This window comes from Tachysurus fulvidraco, chromosome 1 (assembly GCF_022655615.1).
Source record: "Tachysurus fulvidraco isolate hzauxx_2018 chromosome 1, HZAU_PFXX_2.0, whole genome shotgun sequence".
NCBI lineage: Eukaryota > Metazoa > Chordata > Actinopteri > Siluriformes > Bagridae > Tachysurus > Tachysurus fulvidraco.
The window spans coordinates 11,548,485-11,571,955 of record NC_062518.1 but is presented as its reverse complement, the minus strand read 5'-3'; the positions used below and the strand labels follow the sequence as shown (position 1 = coordinate 11,571,955).

At 39.5% G+C, this 23,471-nt stretch overlaps 1 protein-coding gene across 5 annotated transcripts in view; it reads right to left on the bottom strand.

Annotated features, from left to right (window-relative positions):
* LOC113634210 (E3 ubiquitin-protein ligase RNF166) overlaps nt 1-23,471 on the bottom strand; it is a 30,050-nt gene that overhangs the window by 5,113 nt on the left and 1,466 nt on the right. For all 5 annotated transcript variants that reach the window (XM_027133009.2, XM_027133010.2, XM_027133008.2 and 2 more), the window contains 4 exons: nt 5,351-5,507; nt 4,237-4,349; nt 623-737; nt 165-272 (listed from right to left, as the gene is read on the bottom strand). In XM_027133009.2, the coding sequence (XP_026988810.1) occupies nt 165-272; nt 623-737; nt 4,237-4,349; nt 5,351-5,507 (493 nt within the window). The remainder of the gene's footprint in view (nt 1-164; nt 273-622; nt 738-4,236; nt 4,350-5,350; nt 5,508-23,471) is intronic.

Below are 23,471 nucleotides of genomic sequence, written 5' to 3'. Positions count from 1 at the left end.
GCACACAATGAGCAAAGAAAAACAAGCAATATAGTAGGAGTATACCAAGTCATACCTGTCAATCAAACTGCAAATCAAAAATCTGTAGTACTGTGTGTGTGTGTGTGTGTGTGTGTGTGTGTGTGTGTGTGTGTGTGTGTGTGTGTGCGCGCTTCAGTGCTCACCACAAATGTGTCATAGGAAAACTTGTGCCGGTGCAGGAGGTGCTGCAAGAAGTTGGAGCTCTTGTAGCTGGGGTCACCCCAGGGCATGGCTGAACACACGGGACACACCTGGGGACAGAATCAGCCAATCAAATAACACACACACACACACACACACACACACACACACACACACACACACACACACACACACACTTACAGATGAGTGTTACCTCTAGTCACACAGGGTGGCTGGATTACCCTGCTGGGACTCATATAAAACCCTCTCACAGCAGGATGGAAACCTGAATCTCTGACTTGTACTTATTATAACATGTTAAACAGCTCTGTGCTTTGTTGAGATTAGAATTTGTCTCTTGTAATTTGCTTTGAGTAAATGTGATACATTTGTGGTACAGACGGTGAAGGAGGCTTTATCCGCAGCTGACTTAGAAGACCAGGGATGTACTAACACTCACCACTTTGTTGGGGTCGTTGCGGTGGTTTTCCATACAGTGTTTAACCAACTCTTGTTGGTCCAGATTTCGAGCTCCACAATACGGGCACACAAATGTGGATCGGTTTGGAATATTGCTGCAAGCAAGGAAAAAATGTCAGCTTTTATTTCAACAGTTCCCAGACCTAGATAAAAAAAAAACACTTCCTCCATCTGGAAAGAAAGTGAGAGTAGGTCTCTGTGTGATTACCACCACAGAAAATTCAGCTTAGCACAACACAACCAAAGCGAAAAATTGTTGCTGCTGTTTTAACTCGCTTGATTAAATCACGCTCATCATCACCAAAAGACACAAAGTTTCTCTCACGTCTAGCATATGAGAAATAATAATAAAGTTAGTAGCAGATCCATAATGGACCTCATCTTTATAACACACTCTTAATGTGACGTTTACGTGGATAAGCGAAAAGCTCTTAATCAAAAAAGCACCAAGAACCAAGCATCATTTCAGCTAAAAACAACTGCATATTAGCAACGTCTAAAAACATACGCATCAGCAATCTCCCTGGCAAAAAATGACTGAAAACACTTTTGTTCTATTTTCATTAAATAATAAAAAACAACAGTTGAGTTTGTCAGGAGGCAAAACAATCCCATCCATTTATTCCCCCCTACACAATGTGAAGGTTGGTGAGGGTAGGTTAAAAATAATACATTTAATAAGCAACACAGGAAATAGGAAAAAGAAGCATATATTTAGGTTATATTTCAGGATATGTGAAAAATAACCACTGTTATTTAGCTGTTATGGAGGAACGAAAGAGAAGTTAAATTACCTTTTTTTTTTTTTTTATTAAACCAGACTTTTTTATTTATTTATTTAAAACTTTATTAAATAAATGTAAATATCCCAAGCATTGAAGGTTCTATGGTGCATTATTAAATATTAAAAAATATTAAGAATATGGCACAGTTATGATTGTGTAGAAGAGATTGTGCTCCAAAAGGCATTGAGCAGGTAAGTAAGGCATTAGTCAGAGAAGTAGTCAAGAGTAACTCTGAAGGAGCTGGAGAAATCCACAGCTCAGATGGAAGAAGCCGGACAGTCAGCTGGGCTCATGGAGGAGGGACATGTACAAAACATGTGTGAAATCTTATCCTGAGCTTGGCAAACGACATGATGACACAGCAAACTTGGGAAAATGTTTATTGGTATAAAGCAATGACTCTAGAGTCTCCTCCAAAAGTATTGAGAGGCCAGCTGTTTTGTCTTTACTATACACCGAATGCAAGACAATTGGGACTGAGATCAGTAATGAATGTGACACGATTTGAGAATCCTAGACTCCTAGAACAAGGCACCTTTTGTTTTAACCCACATATTTTTCCAAAAATACACGTGACTGGTGTTCCTTGCTGCCCAGGTTTGTCCTGTTAGATTGATTGTTTTAAGCAATTAATATCTATGAAACTCTATGGTTGGTTTTGAGTGCTAGGTTTCACCTGTAAAGACTGCGTTTGTTATTAAAAAAGATAAAACTACATGGGGAAGAGAGCTGTTTATAGGAGACATGCAAACAGTCAGAAAAAGTCAGAGCCTTTGCACAAGCATTGAGCATAACCATTACAATGATTTTTGGAATAGTGTTTACTACAAGTTCAGCTGAATTTAATACCTTCCTCAATATTTTAACTTACGATGAATGCTGTCTCTGATCTGCCTCTGAGTAACATGGGAATATACAGGGTTAAAATAAGCCACTAGAGGGCCTCAGAGACATTTTGGCTTCACTTAGGTCTCCCTGTCATCATGGCTACTCATATACACGTCACTGTTCTGAAGAGATAAACGCTGAACTGTTTAATTATTTCTACATTTAGTAGAACCTCAGCAGTGCTATCCCTGAGAACACCGCCTCCACAATGAAGCATGGTGGTGGTAGCATCATGCATTTAGAGTTAAATACTGGACAGTCCTAGAAGAAAATGTATTTGGCCATGTATTGATTCAGCACAGTGCATACGTATGCAACCAAAATGCATAATTAAACCTATGTGTAGAAGAAAATATCGTGGATTGAGATATTATGCAAATCAAATAGTAAAATTCCAAATTAGTTGATTTCAACATTTTTTGTATGCCTTATTGCTTAGGTTTGTGGATGCTGCTGGAATCTGGGAATTTCCCACTGGGATGAATAGTCTGTCTGTCTGTCTGTCTTCTAGTGTTACAATATGGTACTGAAAATTTCAAGTAGAGTAAATGCTAATGCAAGACACTGCAGTTCAAACTGTTCCTATACAATTATTGTCCTTTAAATAAAGGTACAGCATACAAACATTTGAAGGTAGCAGGCCAATTACAACCATCCTTACCCTAAAAAGCCAACTTTCAGTAGTATATCATGCTGAGAATGTTCATGATAATATCTGGCTGTAACATTCAGCCACAGTCAAAGCAATTCAGTGTTGCCATAAAATACAAACTATTGCTTAATAACACTGTCGAACTTTGCTTAAAAATTCCTGACTTAGAGGATACATGATTAAAATGTGAAAGGTTTTCAGCAGGAAATCACTCTTCACATTGAAATATTGAATCACTTATAGGGATTATACGATCAACAGTATAGATAAGTATCAAAAGAACAGTTTTAAGCATGAAGCTGCACTACTCAGAGCTTTAAATTGCACTGTCAAGGTACAATAATAGATGCAGTGGGCGTCTGAGTGTGAATTTATAGTCTTATGCTAAAATGAGTTGTGTGTGAAGCTCCAGGAGCTTCAACGCTGTGGGCAGTCTGTTAGTGATTGCATTGTCCACTTACTACATCCAGACAGAAAACCTAATTACCCCTTTTCTCTTTGTTTTTCCCAGTTACTTGATCAAAGTTAACACACAAGGCTCCAGAGTGGTAGAACACAAAACTATTGGCCCTATTACCCAGGGAACAACAAAGTCAAATCCGAGTGCTGCCGTAGCCAGGAGTCGAGACAGCAAAATTGTCTGATTGAGAGAGTTACGTAGTGTGAAAGACCAAATTGGAGACAAAATCCTGGAAATGAAAATGCACAGGATTTCCATTAAGTGGTTATTAGAGGCCCATTTTATCCAGATTCTACCCCATGTGTTGTAATGCTGTCTTTGGCACACGTTAGAGTGTCACAGGAAAAGTGGTGTACAAACTTTTCAGCAGATACGCAGACGTCGAAAGTAGTTGCAAGGTTACTGAGGTTATACAAATCTGACATTGTTGCTTCACAACAGTGATGTTTATCTGCAGCACTAGGGCTCTGGGGCCGAGCTCCCTCTCCTCTCAGTGCAAAGCAGTGTAGGAGCAGTTGTGGTTTAAGTGGTTAAAGCTCTGGGTTGTTTGGAGTTCAAGCCCCAAAACTGCCAAGCTGCCACAACTTGAACAAGGCCCCTAAACCTCCCTGTTCCAGTGGTGCTGTATCATGTCTGACCCTGCACTCTGGCCACAACCTCCAAAATTGCGATACATGAAGAAACAATTTCACTGTGCTGTAATGTCTGTGACATCATAAAGTCTTCTTCTCTTTTCTAAAGCAGTTTTAGAGGCACATGGAGACAGAACACACACTCCAATACAAAGTGTGTACCTGTATTGCTCTTACCTGGGTATGGGCTGTGATGTGGGAACCACAGGCATGAACTTTGGGCAGTTGGCCATCTGTTCCTGCACCTTTGTGCAAGATGAGATGTGTGACCTCATTTTGACCAGTGTGATCTAGCGTTCAATAAAGAAAAAAAAGATAGAGTTAATATAAGAGTTAAAATAGTTCGCAGAGAGAACTGAGGATAATACAGGAATATTAAACAGAAAATCAAGGGGAAAAAATAAAATATAGTTCACCCTCTACTCGGTGGTTATCTGGGATTCATAGAAGTAATTTGAATTACATATGTAATTAGACTTAATATAAAAGGATTTTACTAAACAGAAAGGGATTTAACCCTTTATTAGATACTGCCCACATCTGAGTCACTTTAGAGTAAAATATATTTTAAAAAATTTCCCAGCCCACAATGAACAACAATTCTTAAATAAGAATTCTTTTAAGTTTTTTAATTATTTATATTAATATAATATGTCTATTGTATTATATATGTATATTTTGTTTGAAAAAAATTTTTTTCTATCTTTTGGACCCCAACATTAAATATTTTAGACCTGAATGTTAATGATTTTTGTTTATGAATTATTATTTTCTTTTTTATAATTTTTTAACTTTTACTCATTGTAATCCTACACATGGATGATCCAATTACATTTAATATAAGTGATGCTTAGAAAAGGTTCACAGGATCTAGACTGTTCTAGAATGTTCTGCATGTAGGGGTTGAAAGAAAGAAAATTGCCTTTTAGTTACAAAGTTACAAAGTATAAGAACATTAAAAAAAATACTTAACATTGAAAAGGTTTCAAAGTAAAAAGTGAATTTTAAAAGAAACGTGAGGTGTACATTCCAAATAGTAAAGAAAAACGAATCTCCTGGTCAAACATAAGGGTTTAGAGTGTGTGTGTGTGTGTGTGTGTGTGTGTGTGTGTGTGTGTGTGTGTGTGTGTGCATGTTAAAAGGAACTCACTTTATTACGTTAGAGTAATTTCTAAGTGTTTGAAAAGAGCAGTGCAAAACCGTAAGCATTTGTGTGTGTGTGTGTGTGTGTGTGTGTGTGTGTGTGTGTGTGTGTGTGTGTGTGTGTGTGTGTGTGTTAGAAGGAACTCACTTTTTTGCTGCATCCTCTACATGGTGCTTTATAAGAGGAGAGCTGTTTCTCCACACTGGACGATTTGTCCACTTTCTTGGGGTCGAAGGGCATACGGCACAGGGGACAGAGGGGAGACGTCACCTGCAGACACGGCTGAAGGCAATCTCCACAGAACCTACACACACACACATAAGAATTCTCAAAAAATACTGTCTGTTTTCAGTGCACTGATGCTGCACAGTAAAAAAAAAAGTGAGCGTCATAACTTTGCTCTGTTTCAGCTGATTTAATATTTAGCTAATCAGCTACTTGGCAGCAAGCAATATGACTTGGCACTAGCAGTCTGCCAGGTCTGACAGCCTAGTTAATCACTACAGATAATCAAACTACCGTAACTTCAGATGTTATTCCACAACACTCCTTGATGAGTTGGATGTTTTCTAAAATGGTTCATCTTCCGATTAGAACAAAGTTTACAGATTAACAAAGTGCTTTACACATGCAGCTGATTTTCTGCAGATCATCTGCAAAGCCAAAGGTCATGAGAGTATGTAGAACTTGGGTTAGGACTCAGAGGAGGAGGGGTACCAGGAAGAAGAGAATAGGCCGGATGCCCTTTTTCGCTCTCTGACAGATGAGTCTGGGGTTTATGAGATTGCAAAAGCAGAGATTTATTCCAGGTTTTATGTGCGTGTTCGCTCTGGAGCTCCCACTGGACACAGCCCCCTCAATCACTGTCTTCAAAGAAATATCTAAACATTCATTATGCAGCATCCAATAAAAAGAAAGGAAGATGAGAGGAATGAAGAAGGGGAAGAAAGTCAGGAGAGTGAGACAGAAAGAAAGACAACATATGAGCAGAATCCACCAGATCTTCAAGCAGAAAACACTATTAAAATACATTTTTTTTTGTGATTGGTCATTATACGGTTTCCTTACTAAATATTATACTGTTACTGTTATTATTCTGACTGTGGCACAAACATTATGTAATGTGGGGAGTGCACGCATTAATTTCACACAATCTCTGCGAGACAATCAAGGCTGTGTCCCAAATTGCACAACACACAGCAACACCAATGACACAATATGCAGAAGGTATATTAAAATGACGGCTGCTTTATATTACAGCAGTGTTATGAGAATAATCGTTTTATCATGACCGTCACTAGTACCAGTGGAAAGAAGAGTTAGCTCTTCTGTTATCCAGCAGCGGTGCTTGTGTATCATTACCTGTTCAGTTAGAAACAAAAGCTAAAAACTCAATGTTCTTCTCACAGAGTAATATCAGACTCCACGCTCCAACTCCTATTTGCTTTGCTGACACTCGTTCGCTTGTTCCTACCCTCTCATTGTCTCTCTCTCTATATCTCTGCCAATCACAGTGTAGCAGGACTTCATTGTGCCTGACATTGGGGCATGATGACAATTGGCATTTATCAGACATGGCTCTGACTGTACACGCCTATTCCAGCACTGACAAGCCGATTCACAGCAACTCGGAAACACCGTGTTATCATCCTTTGCACTGTAGCTTTAAGTGGCTAATCATAACCAATCCACTGGGCTTCCTTTTTGTTTTTCTTGCCACTCTCCTTATCCACTAAGGGCGACACCTGAGCTGAACCCATAATAAGACTGGACGATGTGCAAACAATAAAAAATAGTGCTACTCCTGCTGCTGAATGCAAAAGCACAGACATGGGAATTGGGAATGGTGTGTGTGTGTGTGTGTGTGTGTGTGTGTGTGTGTGTGTGTGTGTGTGTGTGTGTGTTCATTTCTTTCCATCAGGAAATATGCAATGTTAGCTGGTGATACTTTTTAGAAAAGTGATACTTTTCTGGCACTGGATACTTGGCCTCTCTCTTCTGATATAGGAATTATAGAACTTTTAGAGATATTGGAACTGTCTTTGGCTCTCTGAGGTATTTTTTAGTATTATGTTGTTATTATCTAGGCTGGGTGTTTTATCTTAGTTTACAATCCAGTCTGTCCAACTGTTCATTCACCTTACGACAGCCGATACAGCATTTACTGCTTTTATTTAGCTATGGCTTGTAGCATCCCTTGTGTATATATCTGTAAGGGATATGTGTAAGCAGATAAGCACACCCTAAAATTTAAAAATAACAAATAATAATAATAACAATAGACATCTCACTGGAATACATGGAGATACATGGCACTGCTGTGGATTCTACCACATGGAGACCATGGCGGTGGCTTTGAACCACTGTTGCTGCAGTCGGTTTTACTCTCAGATCTCTGTCACTAAATACTTAAATTTGCTCAAAAGCTTCTGGTAATACAACTGCACTTGTCTATATATAGTTGTAGAAAGGAAATTTTAAATCCCACTTTCCGATGTCACCCAGATGAGAATGGCCTCCCTTTTGAGTCTGGTTCCTCTTAAGGTTTCTTCCTAACGGCCTCTCAGGGAGATTTTCCTCACCACGGTCACCTCTGGCTTGCTCAATAGGGATAAATATCTAATTAAATGTAAAACCTTTTATTCAGAATTTTTATATTTCTGTAAAGCGGCTTTGAGTTTAGATTTAGTTTTACGTTTAGGTGAACAACTAATCCTAGGAAATATCCCCAATGTGATACTTGTGGTTCATCAAATGTAGGGCCAAGATAGACAGAACAATAATCTTCAAACCAGACACATTCTAAAGGTCTCAAGAAGTCAAAGTCAAAATGAGACCAGTCAAAAGTATTGAACATAATGATACAAAGAGTATGCAAATGAAGCCAGAGCAGTGTGAGAGTTAAAGCCCACAATCAATTTCACACTAACATGGCTCACACGGCCACAGCGGAGAAATAACTACAGACCGCTGAGGACGTGTCTAGCGGTAATCAGGCAAATGAACAGTAATAGTAATAGAAATTTAGTCTGGTAAGGTTATTTCTGTCTCGCTCTCACATATATCATTTAAACAGCCTCCAGTTCGATACTTCAATAAGAGCCGCTGTCACTACGCGCGGCAAAGTCTTTTCTTTGTTAAATGATTGTCCAAATTTATTCACATAGGTGATGTGCTTAATTGTACAGGTGAAGCATTAGGAGATATGAGAATCGTGTCAAAATCACACAATTACAAGCAGAATTGCTAAGCCAAAGTTATACTGAAATATGTTTGAGGTTTATCTAATTATATATTCAAACATCTCACAACATGCACTGCACCCTTCTCCAACATGCAGACGAATCTCACAGCCGTGTTTGCCAAGACGGCAAGAATTCCAGGCCCTGTTCCAAACATCAAGCTGAACATTAAGCACTATGCGTAAATAAGGACACCAAATGTGTACTTGCACAGTGTTTAATTCAATTAAATGTTAGATGTAAATCACATCAGACATAGAGTTCAATTCCAAAGCTAAACTAAGGTAAGATAATGAAAGGAAATTTAGTGTGGCAACTCTTCGACATTTAAACATAAGGCTTATTTTAAATGAAGGAGTCAAAAAAGAAGAATAAAGAGTAACTAAATTTAGCACATTGTAAAATATATATAAGACATTAGTGTCACACCTTGATTATTGGACTGTACATTGAGATGGATACATACTGCACATAGTATAAAACCATTGTACATTGCACATTGTATGACAGTGTATACAGTGTAGTGTTTATTGTATAGAGTGTAGTGTAGTGTATAGGCTGTGTGGTGTAGCAAATACACTACATTGTATAGTGTAGTGTATACAGTGTAGTGTAATGTATACAGTGTAGTGTAGCTTAGTGTATACAGTGTAGTGTAGTGTATACAGTGTAGTGTATACAGTGTAGTGTATACAATGTAGTGTATACAGTGTAGTGTAATGTATACAGTGCAGTGTAGCTTAGTGTATACAGTGTAGTGTATACAGTGTAGTGTAATGTATACAGTGCAGTGTAGCTTAGTGTATACAGTGTAGTGTATACAGTGTAGTGTAATGTATACAGTGCAGTGTAGCTTAGTGTATACAGTGTAGTGTATACAGTGTAGTGTATACAGTGTAGTATAATGTATACAGTGTAGTGTATACAGTGTAGTGTAATGTATACAGTGTAGTGTAGCTTAGTGCATACAGTGTAGTGTAGTGTATACAGTGTAGTGTATACAGTGTAGTGTATACAGTGTAGTGTAGCTTAGTGTATACAGTGTAGTGTAGTGTATACAGTGTAGTATAATGTATACAGTGTAGTGTAGCTTAGTGTATACAGTGTAGTGTATACAGTGTAGTGTAGTGTATACAGTGTAGTGTATACAGTGTAGTGTATACAATGTAGTGTATACAGTGTAGTGTAATGTATACAGTGCAGTGTAGCTTAGTGTATACAGTGTAGTGTATACAGTGTAGTGTAATGTATACAGTGCAGTGTAGCTTAGTGTATACAGTGTAGTGTATACAGTGTAGTGTAATGTATACAGTGCAGTGTAGCTTAGTGTATACAGTGTAGTGTATACAGTGTAGTGTATACAGTGTAGTATAATGTATACAGTGTAGTGTATACAGTGTAGTGTAATGTATACAGTGTAGTGTAGCTTAGTGCATACAGTGTAGTGTAGTGTATACAGTGTAGTGTATACAGTGTAGTGTATACAGTGTAGTGTAGCTTAGTGTATACAGTGTAGTGTAGTGTATACAGTGTAGTATAATGTATACAGTGTAGTGTAGCTTAGTGTATACAGTGTAGTGTATACAGTGTAGTGTAATGTATACAGTGTAGTGTAGCTTAGTGTATACATTGTAGCACTGGTGTAGTCTACGTGATACGCAGGTATACGCCGTATACCCACTAGGAAAGGCCAAGGATTTCCATACACCCACTTAAAAAGTGTGAGGATACGTAACAATATCTTATTGTGACAGAACTTTCATTCATAAATTCATCCCGTCTGTGTTGCGAACACAGACTGTGGTTGCGATTGCGAATCACTAACGTTTTTGGACCATTGGGGCTTCGTGGCCTGTGACCTGATCTGACGTAACCTACCAAGGAGGAAAATCAGTTGCTTGGCGGTCTTTTTTGGCGCAAATTTGAAATTAACTAAGTAATGTAAAAGAAGATCTGAAACGAAAGCAGACTCAAACTACACTCTTTGAGTGTTTTCGGAAGCCTGCGCCTAAAGATACAGCAGCTTCGGGTGACATTTCACCCACAGCCCAAGTACAAATGTATTTGGAAAGCTTTGTAAACTACCAGTTCATTCAGTTCATAATATTCTGCAATGAACAAATGTTTTTTGTTCACTATGAAATGTACATTGAAAATTGACAGCTGATAAAACCTGTGCTCCAGGTCCCATATTCATATAACATTTAAGGCTAAATGTAGCTCTTAAAGGTGTAGTTCACCCAAAAATGAAAATTGTATTTCTTCACCCTCAGTTTGTTACAAAACTGTATGAGTTTCTTCTGTTTAACATAAAAGATGATATTTTGAAAAATGTTGGTAATCAGACAGTTGTAGCTGTCTTTTGTTGCTTATAATAAATTGGAATGTTGATAACACATAAGCAGTCTTTAATAATGCTCTCACTTACACGTAGATGCATATTTTATGCATTAGTGAGTGTGGTGGTGCCTATGGGGTGTCGCTCTAGAATGGGTGTGTATGAGGCTGGGGGGGGGGGGGGGTGTCACAGTATACTCACTACAAAAAACTAGACTACACCACTGCATTGTAGAGTACACAGTGTAGTGTATACAGTGTAGTGTAGTGTATACAGTGTGGTGTATACAGGGTAGTGTAGTGTATACAGTGTAGTGTATACAGTGTAGTGTAGCTTAGTGTATACAGTGTAGTGTAGTGTAGTGTATACAGAGTGGTGTATATAGTGTAGTGTAGTGTATACAGTGTAGTGTATACAGTGTAGTGTAATGTATACAGTGTAGTGTATACAGTGTAGTGTAGACAGTGTAGTGTAGACAGTGTAGTGTAGACAGTGTAGTGTAGACAGTGTAGTGTAATGTATACAGTGTAGTGTATACAGTGTAGTGTATACAGTGTAGTGTAGTGTAGTGTATACAGTGTAGTGTATACAGTGTAGTGTAGTGTATACAGTGTAGTGTATACAGTGTAGTGTAGTGTATACAGTGTAGTGTATACAGTGTAGTGTAGTGTATACAGTGTAGTGTATACAGTGTAGTGTAGTGTATACAGTGTGGTGTATATAGTGTAGTGTATACAGTGTAGTGTATACAGTGTAGTGTAGCTTAGTGTATACAGTGTAGTGTAGTATAGTGTATACAGTGTGGTGTATATAGTGTAGTGTAGTGTATACAGTGTAGTGTATACAGTGTAATGTATACAGTGTAGTGTATACAGTGTAGTGTAGTGTATACAGTGTAGTGTATACAGTGTAGTGTAGTGTATACAGTGTAGTGTAGTGTATACAATGTAGCATATACAGTGTAGAGTAGTGTAGTGTATACAGTGTAGTGTAGTGTATACAGTGTAGTGTATACAGTGTAGAGTAGTGTAGTGTAATGTATACACAGTGTAGTGTAGCGTATACAATGTAGCGTATACAGTGTAGAGTAGTGTAGTGTAATGTATACACAGTGTAGTGTAGCATAGTGTATACACAGAGTAGTGTAACGTAGTGTATACACAGTGTAGTGTAGCGTAGTGTATGCACAGTGTAGTGCAGCATAGCGTATACACAGTGTAGTTTAGCGTAGTGTATACACATAGTAGTGTAGCGTAGCGTATACACAGTGTAGCATGTTCACAGTGTAGTTTAGCATAGTGTATACACAGTTTAGTGTAGCGTAGCATATATACACAGTGTAGTATAGCATAGTGTAAACACAGTGTAGTGCAGCGTATACACATTATAGTGTAGCGTAGTGTATACACGGTGTAGTGTAGTGTATACACAGTGTAGTGCAGCGTATACAGTGTAGTTTTGCGTACATACAGTGTAGTGTGGCGTATACAGTGTACTGTAGTGTATAGACAGTGTAGCGTAGTGTATACACAGTGTAGCATATACAGTGTATTGTGTAGTGTAGTGTATACACAGTGTAGCATATACATAGTGTAGTGTAGCATATACAGTGTAGCGTAGCGTACACACAGTGTAGTGTAATGTATACACAGTGTAGTATAGCGCATACAAAGTGTAGTGTAGCGTATACACAGTGTACAGCGTAGTGTATACACAGTGTACAGTGTAGTGTAGACAAAGTGTACAGTGTAGTGTATACACAGTGTACAGTGTAGTGTATACACAGTGTACACTGTGTATACACTACACAGTGTACAGTGTAGTGTATACACAGTGTACAGTGTAGTGTATACACAGTGTACAACCTAGTGTATACACAGTGTACAGTGTAGTGTAGTGTATACACAGTGTACAACCTAGTGTATACAGTACAGTGTAGTGTAGTGTATACACTAGGTTGTACACAGTGTATACACAGTGTACAACCTAGTGTATACACAGTGTACAGTGTAGTGTAGTGTATACACAGTGTAGTGTAGCGTATACACAGTGTACAGTGTAGCGTAGACACAGTGTAGTGTAGACACAGTGTAAAGTGTAGTGTAGACACAGTGTACAACCTAGTGTATACGCAGTGTACAGTGTAGTGTAGCGTATACACAGTGTACAGTGTAGTGTAGACACAGTGTACAGCGTAGTGTATACACAGTGTACAGCGTAGTGTAGACACAGTGTACAGCGTAGTGTATACACAGTGCGCAGTGTAGTGTATACACAGTGTACAGTGTAGTGTAGACACAGTGTACAGCGTAGTGTATACACAGTGTACAGCGTAGTGTATACACAGTGTACAGTGTAGTGTAGACACATTGTACTGTGTAGTGTAGTGTATACACAGTGTACAGTGTAGTGTATACACATTGTACAGTGTAGTGTATACACAGTGTACAGCGTAGTGTAGACACAGTGTAGTGTAGCGTATACACAGTGTACAGTGCAGTGTATACACAGTGTATAGAGTAGTGTAGACAAGGTGTAGTGTAGGCACAGTGTAGTGTAGCGTATACACAGTGTAGTGTAGTGTATACACAGTGTACAGTGTAGTGTATACACAGTGCAGTGCAGCCCACATAATAGCAAAGCAGCACAGAGTAAGCTTGTAAGCTAATGAACAAGAGGTGTCAATAGCAAGACACATTGTTTAGTACATTAGTACTGATTACATTACAGTACATTAGTATTTGATGATCACATTATAGAGGCAACAAATAAAAGCAAATATATAAAAGTATTAGTTTACTGTAATCTCACAATCTGTGCTCTATGGAGTGAATATTGTGCTACGTCCACGTCCAGGGGTAAGCTAGGCTACTAATACAACATTCACACATACAGTGACTCACGGCTGAATTGACCTAAAAACACCAAATCTCCCTCCAAAATGTTTTTTAGTTTTAGAATGCTAGCTGTGTCACACACTGAGCCATTTTATCACCATGGCAACCAGCAGTACTAACGCCTAGCCCAGCAATAAAATCACTGTATGTGTGAAAAGAGCATAACTGAGTGCAACAAATAGAAGCAAATGGTTCAATCTCAATCCTGAATCCTAGTCCTCTCATGGATTATCTTGGACTATGTCAGTCTTTCTCTCCTCCTGATTAATGCCTAACTGACTGAGCAGTAGAGGACTGTCAAGGCAAAAAGCAGCACATTCTCCATGAACCTAGCCTGAACAAAAACAGGCTAACACTGCAAGTTTCACACAATACATGTAACATAACACAGCACTTTTGAATAGTCACATCTTATTGATCAGAAGGCCAGCTCTGGAAATAGTGAGACAAAAATCACAGGTTTATTGTATATTAGTGTACTTTTTCTAATACAATATAATTTTTAGCTTCGCAGAAATATGAAAAATGAGTTGCTGGTGATAAAATGATTGTTTGTTGCTGCTCTAATTTAAGTGCTGATGGTGGACTTCCACAAAATTATCACATACTGAAAAGATGCAAGATGTGTTTATTTTTTAGTTATTAAAATAACATAATCGATTTGGTACAAGAAAAACAACATACTTTAATATGTGCATGCTTTCACTTCTCCACTTCGGGCTGCGTTACACCACCCTGTCATCTGTCCAGCCAATCAGCCTAGAACGCATGACTTTGGACATGGGAAGGGAACCTGCATACCCAGAAGAAACTCTTAAGAACTGGAAGGTGGGAACCAAATCACAATCCCTAGGAAATCATACGAATCACGAAGCCACCATGTCCCCTGTTCCTGACACTGTCATTATTTCCCTGTATCAGCACACCCATCAGTTTTCCCCTGACGTATCCTACATATTACTGTGCTAAAATAAAACGAGTGTAAACAACAATAAAAAAAGATCCAGCAACCAACAACAAAGTGTGACTTAATGTAAGATTTTAGACCATCAAAAATCTAATCTACAAGCTACATTTTCCCAAACTCTGGTATCTGAACATTCCTACTGCTAAACCAAATGCTGGGTGATAATTCATTAATTTACAAGAGAGATCTACACTGAACTAACGGTAGAGGACTATTCCACCCCAACACACACAATATGTGTCACACTGAAAGAATAATACAGATATGCAAACTGCATTACGTTGCAGCAGAGTCAAAAATATTATTGTTAACTGAAGCCTTACTGAGAAAAAGGTCAACAGGAAGAGAATCATTTGAAGGCAGAATTTCGATGTGCAGCTCATGTCAGAGACAGAAGATGGGAACAGACTGTCTACAGCAAGCGACAGCACTCGCACAGCACACTCGCATAGCTGAAAAATATGATGCACACCTATATTTAAAACATTAAAACAGTAGAAAATTCCACTAGCAATTGACCTAGAAAAAAATTCAACAACAACCCACTGCTTTATCTTGTAGTTAAAATCACAGAGATATCATGCTTTCTTTATTCTGATGTTTGATGTGAACAATACCTGGAGCTCTTGACATGGATCTGCATGATGTTATACACCGCACTATGGCCACGTGATTGGCTGATTGGGCATGAATCCATAAACATGACTGGGCAATGAATGAAGCAAAGAGGCCACGCCTCCCTCACCAGAACTGAAGCACAGAGGCCACGCCTCAACCTAGAATGAAGCACAGAGGCCACACCTCCTTCACTTGGAATGAGGCACAGAGGCCACACCTACTTCAACTGAAAAAAAGAACAGAGGCCACACCTCCTTCACCTGGAATGAAGCACCAAGGCAACACCTCCTTCACCTGGAATGAAGCACAAAGGCCACACCTACTTCAACTGGAATAAAGCACAGAGGCAACACCTCCTTCACCTGGAATAAAGCACAGAGGCCATTCCTCCTTCACCTGGAATAAAGCACAGAGGCAACACCTCCTTCACCTGGAATAAAGCACAGAGGCCACGCCTCCTTCACCTGGAATGAGGCATAGAGGCCACGCCTCCTTTACTGGGAATGAGACTCATGAGAAAGCACGTTGTCATTTTCTTAGTATAAAAAATGCCCAGCCTACAACATTAGTGTTTATCGTTAAATTTTCTACCTGTCAGAGAATTATATACTATATACAGTACAGTTGCATTATTATATTTGATTGTATTACACATATACACATGGATAAAAGTGATAGATGAGTTGTGTGTGTGCGCGTGTGCGAGTGTGTGTGTGCGAGATCCTCCACTCTGTTCCTCCATTTTTTTCTTCACTTCACAGCCACTCTGGCCTTCAGCTCTGTGAAAAATATAAATTAATTACAGACATTAGTGGGGCTGATAAACAGATAAACAAGCGTGTGTTTATGCACCATGCAGACTCTAAATGAGGTTCAACTAGTGTGCTGATGATTAATTTAGTGCTCACTGAGCCTTTCATGCTATGCACATGCACAGATGGAGAATAGCTTTTAAAACCTTGCCAGTACACAATCTGAGGAAAGCAGCGTGGCAGATGCCAAAGTGCTGCGTCTCCTTCTATGAGCAAAATGCAATCGCTTTCTTTCTCAAATGAATTAAGCAGACTCTAATTAGACAAGCTGAACTGAGGATCATTTTAGCTCGACGGGACAAATAAAGTGGTAAGTGATGGCACCCTTGAGGTTCGCTTCCATAAACAGCCTTGTTTGGATGGGAGATTTAAAGGCATACTCAGTTAATCTGTGCCGTGACCAAAGCTACTCTTTTTTTTTTCTTCCCACTTTCATCAGCATCTCTCTCTCTCTCCCTCTCTCTGTAATAACATTCACACTTTGCCATTTCATTTTGCTGTAGTGAATAATTCAGGAAGCAGCTCAACTCCACGTTTGCCCCCGGTTGCCTACTGTACGGTTTCCCACAGCGGGAGAAATATTCCTGATGCTGAAGAAGTCAGATTAGTAAGCTTGGCTGAAAATGGCTTCCTACTTAACATAAAATAAACCAAGACACTCACAAAGGACCCAGGAGAGAGTGGGAGGCTTGTTGGAGCCTGAAAATAACTTGACTAAACTAAAACGGCAAGAAGAGAAAACAAATAATCTGTCCCTGTCAGTGGGAAGAAAAAAAATTAAATCTCTTATAGTACGAGATAATGTGCAAACAAAGCTTATCTACATAACAGCATGACCCGTGAGCATGTGTTTACACCACAATTAATTACTAAAGTTTAAAAACAGAAACATTCGATAATTTCTGCTTCAACATAACTAAATGGTGTAAAAACAGAAAACTCATTATGAGTTTCACATTACAAACAAACTCCTAGTATAAAACATTACTGCTTGTTGTTATGGAAATCATATAAAATAGTATGATTAAAATTTTAACCACATCTACAGTAGACAGCCCCATCATCATTGAAGCACAGAATCCATGACTACTTTACTGGGAATGAGGCACAGAGGCCACACCTTCTTCACCGGTAATCAAGCACAGAGGCCACATCTTTACTGGGAATGAAGCACAGAGACCACGCCCTCTTCACTCGGAATAAACACAGAGGCCACGCCTCCATCATCAGGATTCATGCACAAAGAATCCCTTCACTGGGAATCAAGCACAGAGTCCACACCTCCTTTACTACAAATGAAGCACAGAGGCCACACCTCCTTTACTACAAATGAAGCACAGAGTCCACACCTCCTTTACTACAAATGAAGCACAGAGGCCACACCTCCTTTACTACAAATGAAGCACAGAGGCCACACCTCCTTTACTAGGAATAAAGCACAGAGGCCACACCTCCTTTACTACAAATGAAGCACAGAGGCCACACCTCCTTTACTAGGAATAAAGCACAGAGGCCACACCTCCTTTACTACAAATGAAGCACAGAGGCCACACCTCCTTTACTAGGAATGAAGCAGAGGCCACACCTCCTTTACTAGGAATGAAACAGAGGCCACACCTCCTTTACTAGGAATGAAACAGAGGCCACACCTCCTAGCTTGTTTAGCTTCTCATTTATATAGGAAAAAATAAATACCTACAACATTACTGCTTATTGTTACAGCTACATTACAGCTATAGTTAGATAAAAATAGATTTCTACATTATAGGGCACCAATACAGCAACAGTAATAATAATAAAACCAGTATTCTCATTAATATAAACATACATGCAGTATATACAGCAATATTTAGTAGATATATTACTGTGCTATAAAGGAGAAGGTAGCTTAGGTAGGTAGCACTTTGTGTTCCTGAAATAAAGACTATTCAGCACAAGTACAGCTGCCCCATAGTCTCCTAATTTTAAAGAAATGTGAAGGCAGTGTCACACATATCACTTTCGGTGGAGCTAAAGTCATAACTCCTCCACACACAGGGCAGAGTTGAGAAAGACTTTAAAGAACAAACATGACAGAGGGAACAATTTCTGAACCGCTAAAGCATTCAATGTAATGCTGTGATGTAATACTGTACTGCAATAATGTCATAAACAATGTCATCAGGCAGGAATTAGGCAGTTGTTGCGAGGTGAAAGTGGAATAGCAGTGCAGGCTCACGTGTAATTAAAATTGAACAGGATGTTAATTGCTTTGATTCGAGTGACTGCATGTGAGTTATGATGCAGAGCAGTTTAGGAGAGGAGGAGATCATGCCAGGACACACACACAGCTCAAATCCCACTCAAGCCTCTGGCATTCAGTCTGTGAGACTGTGGACGCTTAGCCAAATCCCAATCCCCTCAGAGCTGCACAGGTGTGTGTGTGAGTGTGTGTAAAAGAGAGGGGTGGGGTGGGGTTGTGATGAAATGCTGGAGTGATCACAGTAGGCAACGGTTGAGATAAAGAAGGCACACAAATTGGGAGTGTGTGTGTGTGTGTGTGTGTGTGTGTGTGTGTGTGTGTGTGTGTGTGAGAGAGAGAGAGAGAGAGAGAGAGAGAGAGAGAGAGAGGTGATGAAATACTGAAGTGATCACAGTAGGCAAAGGGTAAGATAAAAAAGGAACACAAAGTGGGAGTAATTGTGTGTGTGTGTGTGTGTGTGTGTGTGTGTGTGTGTGTGTGTGTGTGTGTGTGAGACAGAGAGAAAGAGTGAGAGAGACAAAGAGAAAGGTAATGAAGTGATGCTACTAGGCAGAGGGTGAGACAATGTTAATACATTACAAAAAAAAGTAGACAGACAGACAAAAACACACACACACACAAATGCACTCAAACACACAGGCCTTCTCCCTCAACAAGATGTTCATGCTCATGTAAGATTTGGAACCGTGTGTAACTTTTCTATTGTAGAACAGCCGGCAAAATCGGTTGGATTCCAGCACTAAAATGCTGCTGGTTTCGACTAGAGAACTGAAGATGTCAGGACTTTGGGCTGTATTCAGATTTACCATCCAAAAGTTATGGCAATATTTACATGTGCAGCTGCTTAAACTGATTATTTTTGGGTGCGTTATTCAGATTATGCAAATTCCCTGCATGTAGATCTCGTCTCAGAGGATGCAAGATTTCCTTCAGCAGAAGAGTTTGAGACAGAGTTTAAGTTTCTCAATCACATCTAGTCTTTAAACACTGGCTTTTAATCCTGAAAAGAGCAACCGGGGATGAAAATGCAGACTGAATGCAGAGGAAAATACAAAATAAATGAAAAACAAAAAATTATTATTATAATGCAGTTTTCTACCAAACATACCTTGTGAAATTCAGTTTCATGACATCATTGTGAGTATAGGATTACATTTATTTTATTGTGGTAACTTCCAGGTAACTTCACCCATAAAACATTCTGATGAACAGGTCATTTTTTCTCTCTGATGACAAATCCAATAACAATTGAGTGCCAGTAAAATTAAAATTAGAAGAGGAAGGAGCGAGGGGATGTTGGCCATATGTTGGTATTTTTTAAGAATATACATCATAAACAATAAATCAATGATCAGAAAAGGAACCTTTTTCCTCTAATTTCCAGCTGGATGCCTGAGCACCTGAAGGGCTTTTAGTTCATAACTCAGATTAAGCAATGATAGCTTGCACATTTTAAACTCGGTTTTACAGTTGTATTGCACTAAACCCGAGGGACGGCCGGGGTCAGTGGAACGGAACGCTGCTCAGTAGTGAACAGAGCGTGAGGGGAAAAGTCGCTGGAGAACAGTTGGCCGTTTTCAGACATAATTGGATTCTGTATTCGGGTCATGCTTTTAATGGATGTGAAGATGAAGATATCAGGTCTATGATTTAGCTTTTACTTCTTGCTGACCCAGGAAAGTATCTGTTTTCCAGCAGTGCAGGCTATTGACTCCTACACAAAGAAATAAATGAGGACACAAACAACAAGGCAGAGACACAAAGACAGCATGAACAGTTGCGCTGGGGTATCCTACTCTTCAGATCTTAGTGCACAGAGTTCACACAGTTTCACATGCAATGTGGTTGTGCCCTCTTTCATCGCAGCTACCACACTGCAAGGGGTGAAGGTCAACACAAGCTACTGGTCAGAACTGCTCTTCTTTTGGTCCCCTTTCTTATGTAGGCTATAGAATGTGCTGTTAATGTGAATCACAGAGGATACAACATCGGGGTTTGACCCAACACCCATTACCACTATTGTCTAAAACCAATCAGAGCGAACAGTGGATGATACGTCATCAAAGCCTACAATGGAAAATATGTTCAAATAAACTCATTTAATTAGTCATTAATTTAACTCATGCATTGCTGTTACAGTAGATGATTTCACCAAGAGACATCATTTGGGTTTGTTGGTGTGATCTTTTGGAGGACATGTTATAGTTAAGTGCCTGACCAATGAACCTCACTTTTCTATTCACATGGGACTGAAGTGCAGAACTCACTTCTTTAACTCTGAGCTTGAGGCACAGAAGGCTACACTTCGTTCAATAGGAATGAGGCACAGAAGGCCACACCTCCTCATAAATGGGAATGAAGCACAGGAGGCCACACCTACTCTTCAATAAGAATGAGGCACATGAGGCTACACCTCCTCTTCAATGGAATTGAGACACATGAGGCTACACCTACTCTTCAATGAAATTGAGGCATATGAGGCCACACCTCCTCTTCAATGGAAATGAGACACAGGAGGCCATACCTCCTCTTCAATGGGAATAAGGCACAGGAGGCCACACCTCCACTTCAATAGAAATAAGGCACAGGAGGCCACACCTCCTTTAATGGGAATGAGGCACATGAGGCTACACCTACTCTTCAATAGGAATGAGGCACATGAGGCTACACCTCCTCTTCAATGGAATTGAGACACATGAGGCTACACCTCCTGTTCAATGGAATTGAGGCACGAGGCCGCACCTCCTCCTCAATGGAAATGAGACACAGGATGCCACACCTCCTCTTCAATGGGAATGAGACACAGGATGCCACACCTCCTCTTCAATGGGAATGAGACACAGGATGCCACACCTCCTCTTCAATGGGAACGAGGCACAGGATGCTACACCTTCTCTTCAATGCGAATGAGGCACAAGAGGCTACACCTACTTCACTGTGGTGTGAGGCATAGGAGGCAACACCACCTTCAATAGGAATGAGGCACAGGAGGCTACACCTCCTCTTCAGTAGGAATGAGACACAGAGGCTGTTCTGTTTACCCAGAACAATTCTGCTAGATTTCAGTATTGACATTTCTCACACTGACCAATGGCTTCTTCCCTTAAGCCATCACTTTTGTTAATGCATTACACTAATTGCAGATTTTACTGTAAAGCAGGTGAGCACTATAGCCAATGCTTTCCTCCCTATCTCCCTCCCTTCCGAAAATGGAGTGGGATTTGGATTAGTCCATTTCTTTACAACAGATTTCGTGACGCAACTTCATCAGAGGTCCAGGAGCAGCAAGTGTGTCAGAACGTTTAACTGTGTTCATGGAGGAGTTCCTGCTGCTGCATTCCTGACCTCCATCCTCCTCAGACTGCTCACTACACACACATGCACACAAACACATTCCACTTGTACTGAGGAGAAAAAACCCTCAAAACTCATTTATAATGGGTGTAAAATGGCAGTCATTGTCTTCAAACAAGTTTTAATAAGGGTGAACCATGCTACCCTGGTGCTGTGTAAGCCATGCTTTAGATATCATAAGCAAGTTCTTTTCTGTTCTCATTTCTCAGTGCATGGGTTCAAATTCATACCTACAGTCTACAGCTGCCACACATTACACAGAGCAGTTTTTGACTGCTAATGCTAAGCTGTTCATTCCTCTCTTAGCTACACCAGCATGGAAACCCTAGTGTGTGTCTGTGAGAGTGATATAAAGAGGTTACCCTCACAGTGTGCATTTTATTAGAATTTAAGCTATAATTAGATTGTCATGCTGCTCTGTCCCTGATGTGGTCTTCCTGTAATCAGTGTGAGAGGTGTGTGTGTGTCCAGCAGCATCATGCATTTTTAACCCTGCCAGTTTTGGAAGAACAGTGTTTCATTAGTGTATTGTGTATAGTGTATTTAGTGATTTGGCTTTGTTTTTTTTTCACAATAATTTGCCAGCATTTAAGAATGATAATTACAACATTTTACTAATAATCTGTCTATTTTTTTCCTTGTACAAGCAGCATATCCACCCATCCATTTTCACAGGATTAAGAAGAAATCCTAGGGGACTCGGGGCCCAAGGTGGGGGCCAATCAACATACAACACATGTCTTTGGACTGAAGGAGGAAACCAAAACCATGCCTCTTCATCTTCTATATCCATTTGCAGCCATTTTATCCATAAATAAACAAAGATGACATTAAATGTGGAATTTACCTTCTCGTACCATCGCTTCCCTTAAGCTAAGCATGTGACAATTGTTCACTTATAGATGCTCACTAACTCCTAATTTAATGGCTCTATATTTGTACATAAAAAAACCCCAACAAATTATCTAATGGAGTACAATTTATCTAAAGCTACTGATCTGCATATAGATATCCAGTAGGTATTAAAATCAGTATTTGTAGCCAAATCTTTTACAGGCAATATCCACAGTATAACAGGTAAGGTTAGTGAGGACTGATCCTGACACTGACCAATATGCTGTGACTATGTTAGTCTTTCAAACTAGGAAGGAGTTCATACTGCCACCATGGAAGCATCAGTTTCTCACCATATTCAGATGTATTATAGTTGCTGTATCCACAAACAGAGTATCACGTACACCAAAAATATAACCCGATATCAGCTACTGTGGAAGTGCTGCTTGAGAACGCTAATGACTCCATGGCTATGTCAGGAAGCCCGAAGCCAAGATGCTGCTTTCCATGTAGGAGTAATTTGTTTTAATCACATTTAAACTGACATGGAATTAAACTTGTGCTCGAACAAAATTTTCATTTGATCTTTTTTTTTTTTTTTTGGTGGGCAGAGCTTCAGTGATCCATGCGTATTTAAACCACAAAGAGAGATCATGGCTTATAAGAGTGTTATTAGTGGTATTTAATTTCCTCACAACAAACCTTGGGTAAAGAGGGAAGGGGAAAAAATGTGTGTAACAAAAAAAAACAAAAAAAACAGCGCATACAGAAAACTCTGATAAGCTTTAATAGAAGTATACAGCTCTTTAAAGTTAACAGGTAAGACTCACAGCGAACATAAGACGTTTGTCAGCCTAAAAACAATATGATTGTTAATGGAATTGAAAACATTAATCATGACACAGGACGTTGAACATCGCGTTCGTCTTGATTTAATGGAACTCTGATAAACACAATCATGAGA